At 40.3% G+C, this 17,588-nt stretch overlaps 1 protein-coding gene across 7 annotated transcripts in view; it reads left to right on the top strand.

The window, feature by feature from the left end:
• The window catches only part of MGA (MAX dimerization protein MGA), a 53,855-nt gene that overhangs the window by 24,105 nt on the left and 12,162 nt on the right, over positions 1-17,588 (top strand). For 3 of the 7 annotated variants that reach the window (XM_072337670.1, XM_072337671.1, XM_072337672.1), the window contains exons 10-17: positions 551-774; positions 1,736-1,876; positions 2,278-2,413; positions 3,747-4,267; positions 5,718-6,003; positions 7,620-8,249; positions 8,769-9,089; positions 10,073-11,766. In XM_072337670.1, the coding sequence (XP_072193771.1) occupies positions 551-774; positions 1,736-1,876; positions 2,278-2,413; positions 3,747-4,267; positions 5,718-6,003; positions 7,620-8,249; positions 8,769-9,089; positions 10,073-11,766 (3,953 nt within the window). Of the gene's footprint in view, positions 1-550; positions 775-1,735; positions 1,877-2,277; positions 2,414-3,746; positions 4,268-5,717; positions 6,004-7,619; positions 8,250-8,768; positions 9,090-10,072; positions 11,767-17,588 lie in introns of those variants that run through there. The other 4 variants (XM_072337673.1, XM_072337674.1, XM_072337675.1 and 1 more) reach the window with 4 other exon arrangements.

The following is a 17,588-nucleotide window of genomic DNA, read 5'->3' as shown; positions in this document are numbered from 1 at the left end:
CTTTATTTTCAATTCCTATTTAACTGTATAATTCATTGACTGTGGTGGTAATAATTTAGAGTAGTTTTAGGTCTGTTTTAAGATATGTTCAGAAATATGACAGAAATTGGCCATGAACTTACATTATCAGCTTTGTCTTAGTATTAATTTTGTCAATGGTAAAAAACAAACAAACGGATGCTATCTGGTGTTTCACTGGAGTAAATAAATTTTTATGTTATAAAGTATGTTTTTAGGATGTTTGAAATTTGCTGTCAAGATCCCCTGCTCTGTAGTGGTTTTTAATCTGCTATCTGAGCACTGCTAGGAAACAGTGATTAGTGTAGAATCATTTTCATTTCCTGCATTTGTGAACAAATCCCTGTGGCTTCTTGTTTGAATCTGAGACAAGAAAATATACCAGTATTATCTTCTTAATTCAGTATGAATTACTTAGTGGTATGTGGCTGGACTTTAGACTCAAACTAAAATTTCCATTATTGTCATGCTACATTAGTTTTCACTTGTATAAATTACTGGGTTTTTTAATTATTATTATTTTTTTTTCCAGCTATTTGTGACTCAGAGCCAGAAAAGCCTCTTAGGAATTGTCCATTGTGGGTAAAAGTAGAAGGTGAAATAGATCCAGAACCTATTTACATTCCAACACCATCTGTTATTGAACCAGTTAAATCTACAGTCCTGCCTAACCCAGAAGTTGTGCTTTCTAGCAAGCATAGATCTTCCAGTGGAGTGAAAACAGGCAGAGTGTATACTCCTAAACCCAACCCTGTGGTAAGAAGTGGGATATATTAATTCTTTCTTTAAGCTGAAAATTAAAGCAAATACTGCCAAAAACTTTTGTATATTTTAGATAAAGTGAGGTGATAGGCATGTTGATAACTTAGGATGAACTGACATATATATAATTTAACTATGTTAGTCTTCTGTAGAGGATTTTCTGTCACAATGAGAAAGGTGGTAATGTTTTGCTGATAACCTCCTAAATAATGCAGTAATATATGCTGCTTATGGGTAAAATGATTGCTTGTCCTGTAATGTTTGTAGCAGTTACTGTCTGCAGGGTGTAGCCTTGTTAATAACTTATTTGTGAAAAAAGTCTGAACAGTGACACAGGGGATCGCTGTAGTTGTAGAAGCTTTTGTGTTCTTGTTTGTGGCTTCACTGCCAGTGTTGTAGGAGTCTTTGCTTTTCCTCTCCCCTCACCTTTATCTAACACAGGCAATAGCAGTCATAGAGGAAGAATAGTAGTGAGGTTGAGTCTAGTTACATCTAAAGAAGAAAATATGTCAGAGTTGCTACTTAATATGTATCAGATAATTAAATGATGAATGAACTTCAGGACTTCTTTCTCTGTTGATAAGAGAATTTAAACAGGTAGTTTTTTTTTCCTGTTTTTCTTCCCCTGTGTAATTTGGGAGCAATCTGTAGACTGAGTGATGATATCGTAGAGTGTCTTGGATTGAAAAGGGGGTTGGTAGATCATCCAGTTCCAACCCCTCTGCCATCAGCAGGGTTGCTACCAGCTAGATCAGATTGTCTGGGGCCCCATCCAACCTAGCTTTGAACACCTCTTTAGGTGGGGCGGGAGGAAAGATTCAACTTCTATTAATAGAGCTTTCTTTTTATATTTACTACTGTAGGAGTAATGTTAAATTCTTTTAGAAAACAAAACTGCTTTATAAATCTAGTGCACGTCCAGAATGGAGAGGTGTATTTTTCTGTGTGTGTGTAGATTCGAGAAGAGGACAAGGATCCTGTCTACTTGTATTTTGAAAGTATGATGACTTGTGCACGGGTTCGAGTATATGAGCCTGGGAAGGAGGAAAAAAAGCAACAGAAGGATCAAAAGGATTCACAGAGTTCTTTTGTAAAGGTAAGAGATCACACTGTGTCCGGCACATATCGTACAACAAGTAGAAATATTGGAAGTGGGAAGAAAATTTATCCTCAGGAACTTCTACATAACATGGGGGCTTGGCTTTTATTTGATAGTGAAGTAGTGATGGAGCCCAATCAGCATGCAGTGATGGTGAGCTTATCTTGTTACTGTGATATAAATTGTCTTGTCTGTGGAAATTCCTAGCTGTGGAACGCCTTATTGCACGAGTCTTAAAATTGCTGTTAGAAGATGAACATTTGATTTCTGTCAAAGTTAAAATACTTCCTGTGGTTCTGGATATTAATGTGACGAACTACTGTATTTTGTCATGTGTTTTTATTGTGGAGGAGGATACACAAAGTTAATATTTTGTACACATTTTTTTCTTTCCACAGATGTATGAACAAGGACTTCCATCTACAAAGAAGGAAACTCCTAAGAAAGAATTATCTAAAAAAGAGTCTTCTAAGAAAGAAACTTGTAAGAAAGAAACCAATGAGATAAACAACAAAGACGCTGAAAAATGTGGAGGTAAGAGCTGAATCTTAAGTATAATTCAACGTGTTGATAGTTTCACATTTTTGGCTTAAAAAGGAAGGAACTATTGATGAAATGAGTGCATTTGCTGTGGGAGTTTCTACAGTCGCCAATAAAAAATCTTATGATGTGCTTGCAATTTCCTGTTTCCTTAATCAGTTGTATGTGTGTCATGTGGGAGATGCAGCAGGCTAACTCCCAAGTATTTGCCATTGCTCCAAGGTTGAAATGATCAGTGTTACAGTAGTTTGTTCAGAGTAAAAGATTGTATTATACAACAGACTTGTCTTTAAGGATGGTCATTGGATACTTAATAAGGAATGGAAATCAGAGGGTTCCCTCCCTATTCTCATTACTTTTTCATTACTAAAGAAGTAATAAGTTTACAAGTGGTTCTGTGAGTCTCAGACCCTTGTGTTCTCCACTTAGAACTGTATGGGTCAAAGAAGTACCTCTACTTTGTATGGAGCTGTTTGATGTTGAATTATTTTAGTTGAAGTTGAAAGGTTGAACTGAATTTTTGCAGTACATTATGTATGAATGTGGATTTGAGTTTGTAACTCATAAAAAGGAAGGTTTAGGCATCTTTGTCTCTTTCTGTTTGAAATGGCCCAAATCATGTTGCAGTTCTTAAAATGAGACGTACTCAAGGCATTGTGTCATCCACTAATGAAATACAGCTGCCCTTTTGAGCTGATTTTTTTCCCACTGTTTAATGTATACAGCAGCATTCTGTGTTTAAGGATGGGAATGGAAACATAATACAACTAGTTGAAAACACTGAATTGGTTGGTCAAAATTAAAATGACCAGGACACAGGGCTCAACATCCTTACACTTTTGCAAAAAGTGACGTTGGATCTCCAGTGCCAGCAAAAAGTCATACTTCTGGTAAACATCTTCCACAAAAGACAGTTCTGCTAGTGGCTTATTTGTCAAAAATAGCATTATTGGACACTGGTCCTTTTCTGACTCCAAGAGAAAAGTGCCATCTCTGGAATAATGAGTGATGCTTTCCATATTGATGTTGCTTGGAGATGTTACATCCACACACTGAACCGGTCCAGCTTTGTTTAGCTTGTGAGATGCAACGGGATACAACCTGGGATGGTATGGCTACAGTGAATTAACTGTGAGAAACAGTTACCTTAGTTTTGCATTTTTACTTGCCTGTGAAGCTCTGCAAGGGGAAGTGATGTTTTGAACAGTTCTTTTTACTTGCCCTGCAGCTGAGACAAGGGTGGAGGTGGGCAGAATAAAACTGTTTTGAATATCCAGGTGATTAAAATGCCATAGTATTGCAGAAACCTATTTCAATTCTTTCTCAGAGAAAAGTTCGTGGTCTTCCCATAGTGAGGGGGACTCTTCCTCCGCCTCCTGTGTTCATCCCACCACTCCATGTGCACCAGCCAAACTTATCGACATTATCTCTGACTGCAGCTGGAATGAAGATTGCAATAAGATCTTGACCATCTTATCACAGCACATCAGCAGTAACATGCCACAGAGCCTCAAAGTGGGTAGCCTCATTATTGAATTGGCTTCGGAACACAAGGCTCAGGATGCAGACAACCCTCCTGTGTACTCCTCCAGAGTGAAAATTTCAGTGCCATCCAACCAGGACAGTGATGAGAAACCTGAGTCACCTGACTTGGAGACTCCTGATAGTGGAGTGCCGTCATGCAATAAAGCAGAAAATGTAAAGTCCTTTCAGACTTACACATTGGACAAGCTACGGGAGAAGTTGCATGGGGGCAAAGGCTTGCCTTTTTATGCAGGAATTTCTCCTGCAGGAAAGCTGGTTGTCTACAAACGCAAAGCTAATATGAGCCGCTCAGGCTTGATTCAGGTGGGTCCCTCTGCCTTTACTGTGGAGATTAGATTCAGTTTCATCCAGTGTCGTAGAACCCCTTAAAGAGAAGAGCAAACACTCTTTTAATTTGTCTACCTAGTCTTCTGACTGTCCGGACAAGATTTCTTCATATCCAGTGACGTTTCTGCCTCTCTGTAACTTTGTCCCTTTTAACTGGAAATTTGATTCCAAGTCTGAAGTCTGGTGGTTTAGATTGGTCTTTTGGCCTTCTAGGTCTTGGTGGCGCAAGTGCAGAATCTTTCTCAAGATCTTTGAGCTTTTGAAAACTCCCTGCAGATGCATTTGTCAGATAACACTTCTGAATAAGTGGCTGTCAGAAGCCGCAGAAAGAATATTTTCAGAGGAGGTGTGTACACTGGGACAAAACTTTAAAAGGAAGCCATAAACATTAAATTGCTTTTTATTCAGTTTGCTAGTCTTGACTAACAGCTCGTGTTGTCTTCTGAGTACATGTTAGTGATGAAGAGACTTAAATTCAGAGCATGTCATTTCTCTGCAGTCTCATGCTGCCAACTTGCTATTAGGAATTGCTGGAAGGAGCTGTAGGGCTAGGATCTCTTCTTTATCGAGGATATTTTGTGGTCATAGTAACACCACTTGCACTGGGGGTGTATGAAGTAGAAAATGAAAACTGAGTTATTTGTGTAATGCTTTGTAGATTGCTTTGCTCTCCCAGGGAGAAGCTAGCAGAAGGAGCAGCGTAGGGGCAGATTTTTTTTGTTTTAAAGAGTAAAGGTTCTTTTTCATTATGGTGTGTTAAAATAAGTGCCTTTTAGAGGCTACTACTGAGCAGCCTGGAAGTAAAATGCAGTACTGCCAACCAAGTTAGTATGAAATTTCCTGTTTACCACTAGGCTTACAGCCTGATATCCAGAAAAGTTTGTTTCTTCTCTCAGTTACAACTGCAGATCTGAATGTGAAGTTAGTCAGCTCATGATACAGTACAGACAAGAAAAGAAAGCTGACAGAGCTTTTGCAAAGTCCTTAGAGTTTTGTCCCGATGTATATGTATGTGTTCTTTCTTCTGTATTGTCAGGTGTTCATAGCTTAGAGAATTCTATCTAAAACTGTCCTCATATTTGGAAAACTGCTCTTAACTCAGGACTGCAGTGTAAGTAGGAGAGGAAAAACGCGTGCTAGCTTCCCTCTACTTAATTTCAGCGATTTCTCGTGCTCCTTTGGACTCTGTGGCTCTGTGTGAGAGTCTTGAGCAGCATCTAATATCTGTATTACAATGATACAACAGAGTTGCTTGAAGTTACTCTGAGCAGCAGGGAAATTAGAAGTTCCCATTCTGAACTGTAATGTGGATCTTTGCTTTTGTTTTTTGAAAAGGACTCTTGGAAGTCCTGTGGAATGAAACACCTCTCCAGAGGTGGTGAATTAGCCTTCTTTTCACAAAATTTCCCTTTTCCACTTTTTTCAGGTTAATGATAAAAGGTATCCTCAGGCCAAACTGCTTTTGGGACAGATGGGGGCATTACATCCCGCCAGTCGGCTAGCTGCTTATGTCACAGGCAGGCTGCGACCCACAGTACTTGGTATCTCAAACCTCAGTACTGTGATCTCCAAGGTAGCATCCAGTGCTTCTGGGACACCATCAGTCCAGGTGCCCACAACATCAGCTCCCAAAACTACATCTTCCACCAGCACTACTTCAAACCCCAGTGTGAAGACTCTGAAAGCTCTTATCCCACCACTGAGACAGATAGGTAGGTTGGAACTTATTACTGTATTTTAAATTGCGTGAAGGTAAAATAAAAAGTAAGTGTACAGCATTGCTGTTGATTTCTTAGCAACAGTGCCTGCTGACTTTGGCTGACTTGCCAACTAAGCTGCCTCTGCAATAAATAACCTCTCTAAAGTAGAAAGCTTTATTTTGAGTTCACAATAAGACTAGTGGTGTTGACTTCAGTTATTTTGCTAACAATACTAGAGCATATTTTCAGGAAACAAGGGAGAAGAGGTACAGATACCTACTGAGCTTCAGTTTTTGTTCTGAGAGTTTTTTTGCTATTATTTTTTAATTGCTTCACATCAAGCACTGAAATGAAAATGGGGGTTTAAAGTCGGAAAGGATAAAACTCTGTGCTGTAGTTCTTCAAAGTTTGTTTTTCTGATGATGTTGAACTTAGAATTGGAACTTGTGAGACCAGCAAAGCTGTGTGAAGCAGTACAGTGAAATACAAATGTTCAAAGTCTGGATTAGCAAAAGAACAGGTGTGTAGCTGGTAACTACAGTAGCTTGTGATCTCATTGGATTTCACAAGCTAAACAGGGTTGGACTTAGTCAGCACTCTTGAAGTTTCTTTATTTTGCCAGGGTTTTTTTGTTTGTTTTATTAAGGAAGGAATGTCAGGAAAAGCATTTGGTACTTGTGTCTGAGTTGGTACTGACGTGCTTACCCAGCATGGCAAGAGGTGAATTTGCTTCTAAATACTGTGTTTAGCATGACTTTAAACGACAACAACAAAAAACAACAAAGAAATCTAGTTTCCAGCCACACATTCTCCTCCATCTTCACAAAATCTCTGAAGAAACTTTGCAAGAGAAAAGGATGTTACCTGTGTCCTGGCAAAATGTTAACTATGGTTCTGTTTCCTTCTGCCTAAATTTTCCTTGCGTTGTAAATGATTGTGTTGTTCTTTTCTTCCTGTGGTAGAACTACTTTTTTTTACATGTTAACGCACTGTTCAAAAGGTGGCTGCATTTCATTGATGGGTGAAGCAATCATTGCATATATACTTAAGTTGGGCTTGCGCAGTGATCTCTGCATGGTTGTACTATGTATCTAGATCCTGTTCCTCATCTGTAAGTATCTGGAGTGATACAGATATGGTATTCTGATCCCTGGAGAGAAAGGGATGAGGGGAAGGAGCTTCCCGATAGTGATTTCTTCCTGTTGGTCCTCCTTCCTCTGGGGCTGTTTAAACTTATATACAGTCAGAAAATTAAGAAGCAGTGAAAAGAGGAAGATGGAAAAAACTGCAACAGGAAGAATTTGAGATTCAGAACATAGTTTGAGCCTGTTATTGCACCTAGTCATTTGTTTCCTTGTTCTGAAATTATATACTCATAGTTTCATGGTAAAAAACATAACACCTCAAGACCTCATTTTTTTGTCTGACCAGGAGGAAATGCAGTAGAATATATGCATATTTCTAATAGGTGAGTCATATTCAGGACTGCCATGAAGGTTTCAGGTTAATTACCAGGTATTCAGAAAGTGAATGGAAACCCAAATTCTCAATGAAATGCCAGTTGTAGTGCCTGAAGAACAGCAAAGAGAAGTCTATTAAAATTTTGACCTGCAAGTTTTTGTTTGCAGCTGTTCGACGCTACCCTGGCGGTGTGTTCACAAAGTTTGTGATGAACAAAGTTGGAGCTCTACAGCAGAAGGTTCCTTCAGTGAGCACGTGCCAGCCTGTGTCAGGGCCACAGAAGTTCAGTGTCAATACTACACCAATCATGGTTGTCACTCCTGTGGTTCCCTCAAGTCTGTCTCCAGCTCACTGTACTGTCTCTCCTGTGGTCACTACGGCCACCACCACTTTTCCTGTTACTGTGGAAAGTACCAGTGTGGCACCATCTACTGTGTCTGCTCCTAACCAAGCAGGAGCTAATGAACCTGCGTCCTCTCCTCCTGCAATTACAGTCACAAGTGCTTCTGCAACACCTGGAATCAACACTTGCACCACTTCCTCAGCTGCCACTCCTACTGCCACTGTGAACATAGCAAAAGCAACTGTGATTGCTGCTCCAGTACCAACTCTGTCACTCCCTACTGTAGTAACAGCACCAACGATTACTTGTCCTGTTATCACAACATCCCCTTCTACAGTTGTACTAACAACTGCAGTGGCTACATCCGTGGTAACCACACCAGCTTCCTCTGTCAGCTCTGTTCCAATTATATTATCAGGAGTGAAGTCAGCTCCTTCACTGGCTCCAAAAAGAGGTAAGATTTGTCTGCTTCGGTGTATTGTTGCAAATGCTTACTTTTTTCTTTCCTCATTCATTGTTGGATCACAGTATGCAATTGCAGAACCCATTTTAAGTATAGACTCATTTGTCTCACCGTTATTTCCAAAATGGGGTAAGAAATGTAATCTCTTAAGTGGCTTGTTTTTATTCCAGCCTAGCCTAAACTATTAGAAAAGGGGAAAAAAAAGTTACCTGGTCAGTGTCTGCTGTAAAATGATCTTGAATTCTCCCATTGTTTCTTGGCTTGTAGAAATGTGCAGCACCGTTATTACTGTGATTGCTATGATTTCACTACTGGTATAGAATTGAAGCAGTAGGTGTGGAATTACCTTTTCACTGTTACTTGGGGGTTTTCTGAGTCATGGTTGAGAACTAGACGTGCGTATAAAGATCCAATTGTTTCTAAAAAAATCTGTGCCTGATTTAAGGATAATACCTGATCTATAGAATGTTTTCTTAACCTTATTTTATGTAACTTTAAAACATGTTTTAGAAGATGCTACTCCACAAGCACAAGCTCTAAATAAAACACCTCCAAAGATACCTCCTGCAACAGAGAAACGTGTAGGACCGCGGCTGTTGTTGATTCCGGTGCCCCAGACATCCCCTGCTTTGCGACCGTTAAACAATGTGCAGCTTCCTCAGAAACAGAGGATGATTCTTCAGCCCCTCAGGAGCCCTGGTGGGGTGAACCTGTTCAGGCATCCTAATGGACAGATAATTCAGCTCGTCCCACTGCAGCATTTTCGAGCTCCAGGTGCCCAGCCTGGTGCCCAGCCTAACATGCAGCAGCCAGCAATGTTCCGCAATCCAGGTACAAAGCCCAAGGTTTCTTTCTTGGTTGATTGATGTGTTACTTATGTTTGTTGCACCGTATTTCTGTCTGTGATACTTGTTTATCGTACTGAAAGTAATAGAGGAAGGTGTAATTTAGTTTTCTGTGAGTAAAGACTGTTCAGTATAGTTAGCCAGGACTTCAGCCCATGTAAGATGCAGAAAGTGCAATTAACAGTTAAATTACCAACGTTTGGGAGTTTTTCACAGCAGGTAAAAGGGTCCGTGTGTGTGACATGCTGTATTATCACTTAAAGAGCTGATGATCTCCTAATTCAGAAATCATGCTTGCTGGAGACGCTTTTAAAGAGAACAAGCTGTTAGCTGTGTCTCGTTGAACTGAAGTTCTTTTCTGATATGAGGACTTAGCCTGTTACAGGAGAAGCTTGCTGCCAGTGGTCTTATTTTTGGTCTTATTTTTCTTGTTTTAAAAGGAGTTCTGTGTGTCTAATCAAATGCACTGATAGGTTTGTGAAGCTGAAAAAGATTGTGGTATAATCACAGGATTTTGTCACCTTTTCTCTCTGTGGAAGATTTTACTGGGGGAGGAAAAAAAAGGATTAAACATTTGTCTTAAGAGAAATCCTCATTTCCCTGTTTTCTGGTAGGTGGGAAAGAGTAAAATGGAAAGAATTTCAGCTAAATACAGTGCTTTCTTCAGTAAAGAAAAATGATGCAAGGGTTACCTGAAGAGTGAAAAGGACCCCATAATAAATGAAAATATACCATTACCTCTGTTTGTTCCCGAGTGACCACCTCATTATTTTTTGAAGGGGGGGGAGGGGAGTTCTGTGTAAAAATCGAATCGTTTACTTTATTCAGTACTGACTTTTTCACTGAGAAATCGTTACGAAGCTGGTTATGTTGTGATCTGTGAGAATGCCGGCTGCTTCTGGTACAGCGTCATATTCTGAAAGAAATTTGTATGGGCAAGTTTAAGCTGATATTTTGTTTTCTTCACAGGATCTGTTGTAGGAATTCGGTTGCCTACACCTTCTAAGCCTCCTGAGCCACCTGTTTCTCCTGCTTCGTCTGCGTCTTCCACTTCTCCTGTCACAAATTCAACTGTACAAACTGCAGGACCCAAGTCGTCCTCTACGACCACTCCAGCTACTCATGCATCTTCTGTTCCTACTTCAGTAACAAGTTACGTGTCACAAGCAGGCACTCTGACTCTGAAGATCTCACCTCCTGCTGCTAGTAATGTGACAAATCAAACCACCACCGAATCAAAAATAACTGGCAACTCAGGCATTCTACCAGCTTCAAATGCTAATGTCGTACCTTTACAATCTGGTAGTTTTGCTTTACTTCAGCTCCCAGGACAGAAGACTGTACCAAACTCCATTCTTCACCATTTTGCATCTCTTCAGATGAAGAAGGACTCCAAGAAAATAAGCCAGAAAGATGACTCAGGTGCTGCTCAGCAAACAGAAACAGGGAAGGATTTGCACTCAGAGGAGACTGCAGTTGCAGAGTCTGAGGTCATGGTGTCAGGTGGCAAACAAGAAGAAATGGAGGTGTCAGTAAACCAGTCAAATAATGTTGAAGAGTCAGTGTCTGGAACAATCACAACTGTTAAAAGTTCCTCTGCTTTAGAGGCATTTGAGAAGGATTCAAAGGTTCTTGAGGGTTCTGGTGATGATGACCCCTGTCTTCAGAATGATGTTTCCACAGATGTTATATCATCTGACCATTCATACATCAGCGAAAAGCCAAGTGATGAGGAAAATGAAACAATCACAGAAGAGAAAGAGAATTCTGTCTCTTCTGAAAATGTAGGGGCTGTTTCAACTATCTCTGAAACAGTTTGTGAGTCATTAAATCATTCCCTAGTTGCTCCTGTGAATGATGCACATGCTCAGAGTCTTAAGGATCAAGAGACTGCACGGTTGAAGAACCATGAAAAAGAACGAATACATGCTGAAAGGGAAGATAAACCAGTTAAAGAGCAGGAAGGTGAAGTGCAGACACATATGAAAGAGAATAACAAAGCAAGTTCTGGGCAGTCCCACAGACAGCAAGAGCAAGATACGCAGCTGGAGAACAAAGACAAACAGGCAGGAACTAAAGTGTCACAGAACAAAAAAGAATTCCAGGATGGTCTTGTGCAGCCAGAAGTGGAAAAAAGGGAGTGCAAGGATTCTGCAGAAGCAGAAAGCTCGAGAGAGAAAAAACCAAACAAGTCTGAAATAAGTTCTGCAGAAGAGCAACATAATGCTTTGGGAGATAAGCAGGCAGTAAGTACTGAGGAAAGCAAAACCAACATAGCCATGCAGGAAGGCATTAAAAATGAAGAACAAGGTGCTGTTGATTCTCAGGGGGAAATGAAAACAGTTGAAGATACTGTAATACATGCTAACAGTTCTTGGAGCAAAATATCCAGCATTGCTCCTGTTTCAGAAAACAGAAGTGAAGCAGATAAGAAAGCTGACAGATCTGAGAGAGGTGACTTCATGATACCTGAACAGAAGGCACAGGAACCCAGGCATCACAAAAAGAGTTCTACGCCTACTACTGATACAACTGATTATATGGAGGAGGAGGAAGAAGAAGAAGATGATGATGATGATGAAAAAACTGATGATTCTGCTGATGAGATGCTGGATGGCGCTTCTGATTTCTCAAGTGAAGAGGAAATAGATGTTGAAAAAGTGGTAAGTATTTAACTCTTTATGAAGGGACTTCTTTTAATTAACCAGCTATCATGTCTGAACCCATGGATTGGAAAGAGAAAGTATAATTGTGTTCTAGGCCTCAGTTTCTGTAGAAATCCTAGATATGATTCCCAAGTGAAAATGCTTCTGACTTCTTTAACTGTCAGTTCTTTTTTTTTATTGGGAAGCATGTAAGTGGCCTTTTAGAAACTGTTTCTCATTATGTGTTACATTGAAACAGCTGTAGTCGAACTGTTACATGTGCTGTTGCTACTATATTGACTCAAGCAACTTGGTTCTGCCTAATAGGACATAGGGTTCTAAATTGTATCAGTCTGGAATTTCTCATTAGTTTAATCTGTTTCCTTTTACTGAGCGTTCATAGTTCTTATTAGTTAATGTTTGTTTCTGGAAAGAATGCTTGAATTGTTCCTTGAATTCCTCTTGAAGTTTAGTAATAAATTCAAGTAGCACTGAAAGCTCTCATTCTGTGTTCAGTAGAAAAGAAACTGGCTACAGAAGCCACAGGATAAGGGAAGTGGTGTGGTTAATCTCTGTAAGATAAGTTTAGGTTTTAATGTTAGTAGAGTTTCCATCTGATTTTGTTCCAAAGCGAAAACAATCATACGTGTAACTACTTCTTGCATTTTTGTTGTATCATAGAATCATAGAATTACTCAGGTTGGAAAAGACCTTGAAGATCATCAAGTCCAACCGCAGCCTAACCAGTAGCCCATCTCTTAAAACAAACAAACAAACAAACAAAAAAACCACCACAACAACAAACCTCTGCTAAATCATATCCCTGAGTACCACATCCAAATGGCTCTTAAACACATCCAGGGATGGCGATTCAACCACCTCCTTGGGGAGCCCATTCCAGTACCTAACCACCCTTTCTGTAAAGAAGTTCTTTCTAATATCCAACCTAAACTTGCCCTGGCGCAACTTGAGGCCATTTCCCCTCATCCTGTCACTTGTCACTAGTGAGAAGAGACCTGCCCCACTCTCGCTGTAAGAACCTTTCAGGTACTGGAAGAGGGCGATAAGGTCTCCCCTCAGCCTCCTCTTCCTCAGACTAAACAGCCCCAGCTTCCTTAGCCTCTCCTTGTAAGGCTGATTCTCCAAGCCCTTCACGAGCCTCGTTGCCCTTCTCTGGACCTGCTCCAGTACCTCCATGTCCTTCTTGTGCTGAGGTGCCCAAAACTGGACACAGTACTCGAGGTGAGGTCTCACCAATGCCGAGTGGATTCCACTCCATTGACCACAACTCTCTGGGCCCGGCCATCCAACCAGTTCTTCACCCAGCGGAGCGTGCATGCAGCTTCAGAAACAGCACACTGTTTGTTAAAAAATACAGAGTTGGGGTTTTCTGGTTGGTGTAAATGGATGTAAGAAATCAGTCTTTTGGGGCAATGAGATAAAAGTGGAAAGAGATAAAAGGGAGAAGAATTGAAGAGTAAATGGATTAAAATATGGTAGTCTGCACTAGCGTTTTCAGAATGTGAAGCTCCAGATACATAATTCCAATCATGTAAAATTCTTTTACCTCTTGTCTATTAATTCCTATCTACTATTGAAGACCAAATTAGACTACTTCCTCTTGTAATGATACCCAGACTAACTCAGTTGAGCCAGCAACCACAGCTTCTGAAGAACGTATTTTATTTAAGAAAAAAATAGACAAACCAATTGATGTACCAGCTCACAGTTTTCAGCCGTGATAGTAGCATCCCAGCTGCATGAAGGTGATGAAAACAAAAGCATCTGTGATTTTCGGAAGCTCTTCCAATTCGCAAAATTGAGCTTTTGCTGTCTTGTGTTGAGTGGGGTGGTGGCAGTTTGACAGTTCTGTATCTTCAGCAGGGTTATCATCAAGTTTAGAGAACTGCAGTTCATAGGTATCAGCTGGCCAATAAACCTTTCAAAGTAGCCTTAAGAATCTGTTTGTTTACAAACAGATAATAAATGCAGTGTCTTGGTCACAGAGGAGCCTGTTGCCAGGACTGATGTTTTAAAGATCTGGGTTTTTGGGTTTTTTTTTGTGTTCTATGACAGAACAATAAAACTAATTATCAGAGATTCTAAGAAGAATTTGTTTTGGAAGAAGTGTATTTTGCGTGTTTCCAGAGCGGTTAGCACAGCTCAGGGAACCATACGAGGTATTTTCTAAGTATTTACTAAAGCTTATACAAACTTGATTAAACTAGCTTTGGTTCTAGAGCAGCAAAGCTGGGCCTTGAGATCTTGAAGAGGAATTTTAAAACCTGTCCAGAATTTGGGTGAATTCTTGGTGCATCAGTGTGTGCTGCCTGCAGGTCGAGTTAACACGTCTAAGGCCTAATTCAGATAATTCAGTTTTAAATCTAGTTAAGTAAGTCTGTAGTCTTCTGTGCTGGGGAGCTTGTTGGTAAGAATGTATTTGTTTCAAAAAGACTTGACGCAGCCAGGAACACCTGTTTGGGAGAATTGCACTTAAGCATTGTTATTTATTTATTTATTTATTTATTGTTACTGATGACATTTTCAGTAGATCTATAGAATGAGGAAAATACTTCTTGATTCCCTTCCCTGTGCTCCTGAGATGTGCAGATTATGTTTTTATTTCACGAGGAAACAAATTCCTTTGCTAAGAATGGTCTGAAGTTTATCAGCAGTGGCCTGAAAACACAGAAGTAGGAGTATGAAAGTGGGTCAGTGTTAAACCTTTTGCACTTCTCCGTGTAGCACTGCTTCTGTGATTAATTCTGCCTGAAAGACCTCAGAAGAGTTGGAGCTGCTCAGCCCTTGAGAGCTACGCTCAAGCTTTGTGGCTAATATGATTTGAGGAGTGGGAAGCTTAGATAAGATTTCCAAGAGTAGTTTACAGGTCTGAACAAACATCTTCCTCAAGAGCAAACAGTGCTAGTTGAAGTGGCATTCCCATAACAATGAGCTGTTAGAATTTATCCTAGTTCTTCAGGTTGTGAAGACCCAATATTGAGTGGCAGAAGTCCTTTGTGAAGGACTACAGATACCTAAGTCCAGTCCCTGTTAATGAGTAGACAGGTTTTTCAAGGTCTGAGCTTTTGATACAGATATGTCACATGTGAGACCTGCAGACATTGTAGAGCACAAGGCAGATCCAGAAATGAAGAATTTCCTTGGGGAATCTCTAGGGACATCTGTTATTTACTTTCCTCCTTAGTACTGTCACAGAAAACCCGCTGCCATTAGGCAATTCACTGTTCAGGAACCAGCAAGAGGGATGTAGGCGGCCAGGAGCAGACAAATGAAGAATGCACTTAGAAACAGTCATTTAAGTGCAGAGAGGGGAAAAGTGCTGATGTTTCTGTAGCAACTTTACGTTTTGGTTTAGTGCAGGGCTGTATCCCCATTATTTTAAGGTCAAAGGCATTTAGGAGTTTTATAGCTTCTGGAATGCATGGAGGATAACTTCCCAGTACAGGTGATAGAAGGTCCAATCAGGAGTGATGTTGCTGGACCTGTTGTTCACCAATGCAGAAAACCTTATCACAGAGATCAAGATTGGAGTTACAGTTTTAAACTAAAAAAGGGAGAGTTGATAAGAGGAGGGAGTTTCTTACTACGAGGGTGACAGACAGCTTGCCTAGACACGTTGTGGGTGACACAACTGGGGAAGAAATGCTCAGACCCAGGTTGGGTGGTGCTTGGGGCAACCTGGTCTAGCGGGAAGCTTCACTACCCAATGGTAGGGAGTTGGAACTGGATGAGCCTTAAGGTCCTTTCTAACACATTTCTGTGAAATGTGGGACTTGCTAACTTGAGAAAGGTGAAGCTTCCACAGGCTCTTAAGAAGTTGAAACAAAGAAGAAGTCATGTTAGGCTGTACAGAGAATTTGGCCAATGGGGGATTGTTACTACATGCCAGATATCGCTGATCTCATGGCAGAACTTAGGAAGTGGACTTTGTAGTTATGTGTAATGGTGATACATTTCCTAATGTTGGGAAGTCAGGAAAAAAAAAGTAGAGAAGAAAGACTTTTCATTCTGAAGCATTTTTGCCTTTGCTGTTAAAAGTAGGAAGTGTTGATTGTTTTACTTATGTCTGCAGGCAGGACTTGTACATTTAAAGATGTGATGTTCTTAGTGGCAGTGGACAGTTACTCTGTCTTCTTTGGAAAATACACCACACCTCAGGTTTTGGATACTATTTTTCTAGTCTGATAACATGTAACAAGTTTCACCATGAAAACAGCTCTATCTGGATCATTTCTCTCAGCCCTTTGGTTAACCCAGAGGACTTGTCAGCATTCAACAGCTTTACTGTGGTAATGGTTCTAGTAGAAGTTAATTTCATGGTTGTTTTGGTTTTTTTCTCACTCTTAATCCTAGCATCTTTAGAGAGGCCCTGCAGAAACCCCATTCCCTGCATAGCTTCACTGTCTTAAGAGAAACTGTGCATCTCTTGCATGTAGGATCACAGGATAAAATTGGAATGCTAGAGGAGATATCTCTGGGTTTCCAACAGCAAGGGATGTCCTATGAATGATCAAGGAGAGCAAACAAGAATTAGAAATGCTCATAGTGGATTAGGAAAAAAAAAAAGCTGTGCAAACAGCTGTGCTGTGTTTCATGTTGAAGCTCCACAGAAGGTGGAAAATGGTGTAATTTTAGTATCTTCCAACTTCTAATTAATTTAGTTCCATTTTGTTTACCTTTCCCTCCTCTCTTCCCAGGTAGTAGACCTTAATTTCAGACTCACGTTTACATTCTTCAGTTTCGTGACTTTGTACAAATGTGGATCATTCTTTGCTTTTCAGTCGGGCAAATGGAAATGTAGTTCTGGCTTGACTTAAAGGCAATTTGGATGCATCTTTCTTAAGAAGCAAGTGACTTGATTTGAATCAAAACACTAAAGCTGAATATTGACAAAGGTTGTAACAAGCAAATATGAATGTGAGAAGTCGTCTGTAGGGCTGAGTGATATTTAAGTATATAAGTTAGATTTTTGTATGGTAGGACTTGAAGTTTCTGGAAGCAACCCAGCAATACAGACCCACTTTCCAGGCATGCAGCAAAGCTGCACACTGATCATGGGCAGTATGTGTAAGCTTTTAGCATATTTAAGCAGCAGTGAACAAGTATCTCACCCAGGTCTCATTTTCAGTAGCCTCCACGTTCTGGATCTCAACTGCAAGCAGCATGTGGTTATGCCTGGGACCCAGGGCGGCCCACGATATCTCCTGACGTTCATTCTTGTGCTGTCTGTCTTGGGGAGCGGTAGTAACAGAGCTCCTGCCCAGCCCCTCAAGTTCCAAGTGACATATACTGCTTCCTTAGTAAAGCTGGTGAATCTGAGATTCACCTTCCCTTATTTCATTAGTAATTTCTTGAGAATTCATCATTCAGGAAGAAGCATCAGATTGTCCATGTGTGAGAAGTTCAGAAGTCTGTATTTTTTGCATAGAGGACCGTACATGGTTTCATTCTGCTTAAAGGACTAGAAGATTCTGTAGGCAGTAATGTGTGAGCTTATGTGGATGTATGTGCTATACATATATATACACATTATAAATGTGTTTACTCTTTCTCTCTGTGTATGTATGCATGAACACACTATATACTTTACTAAAGGCTATATTATCAACATAGGCATTAGTAAAGGAGGGCAGACTTAATTTCTTACAGCGGTTGCTGTTTTCTATTGCTGCTTCACACAGCCGTGGGAGATGTTATTTTACAAGACTTTGAAAAATCCAGATTATTTTGTGTGGCAGCATGTAGTGGTCACTCTAAATGGGCATTGGGAGCCGACAGCAATTTACTGTGCTCTTCACTGTATCGCATTCGAAGTGATC

The sequence above is a fragment of the Excalfactoria chinensis genome, chromosome 5 (assembly GCF_039878825.1).
Source record: "Excalfactoria chinensis isolate bCotChi1 chromosome 5, bCotChi1.hap2, whole genome shotgun sequence".
Lineage (NCBI taxonomy): Eukaryota > Metazoa > Chordata > Aves > Galliformes > Phasianidae > Excalfactoria > Excalfactoria chinensis.
Note: the sequence above shows the minus strand (reverse complement) of the source record. Positions and strands in the feature narration are given on the sequence as shown.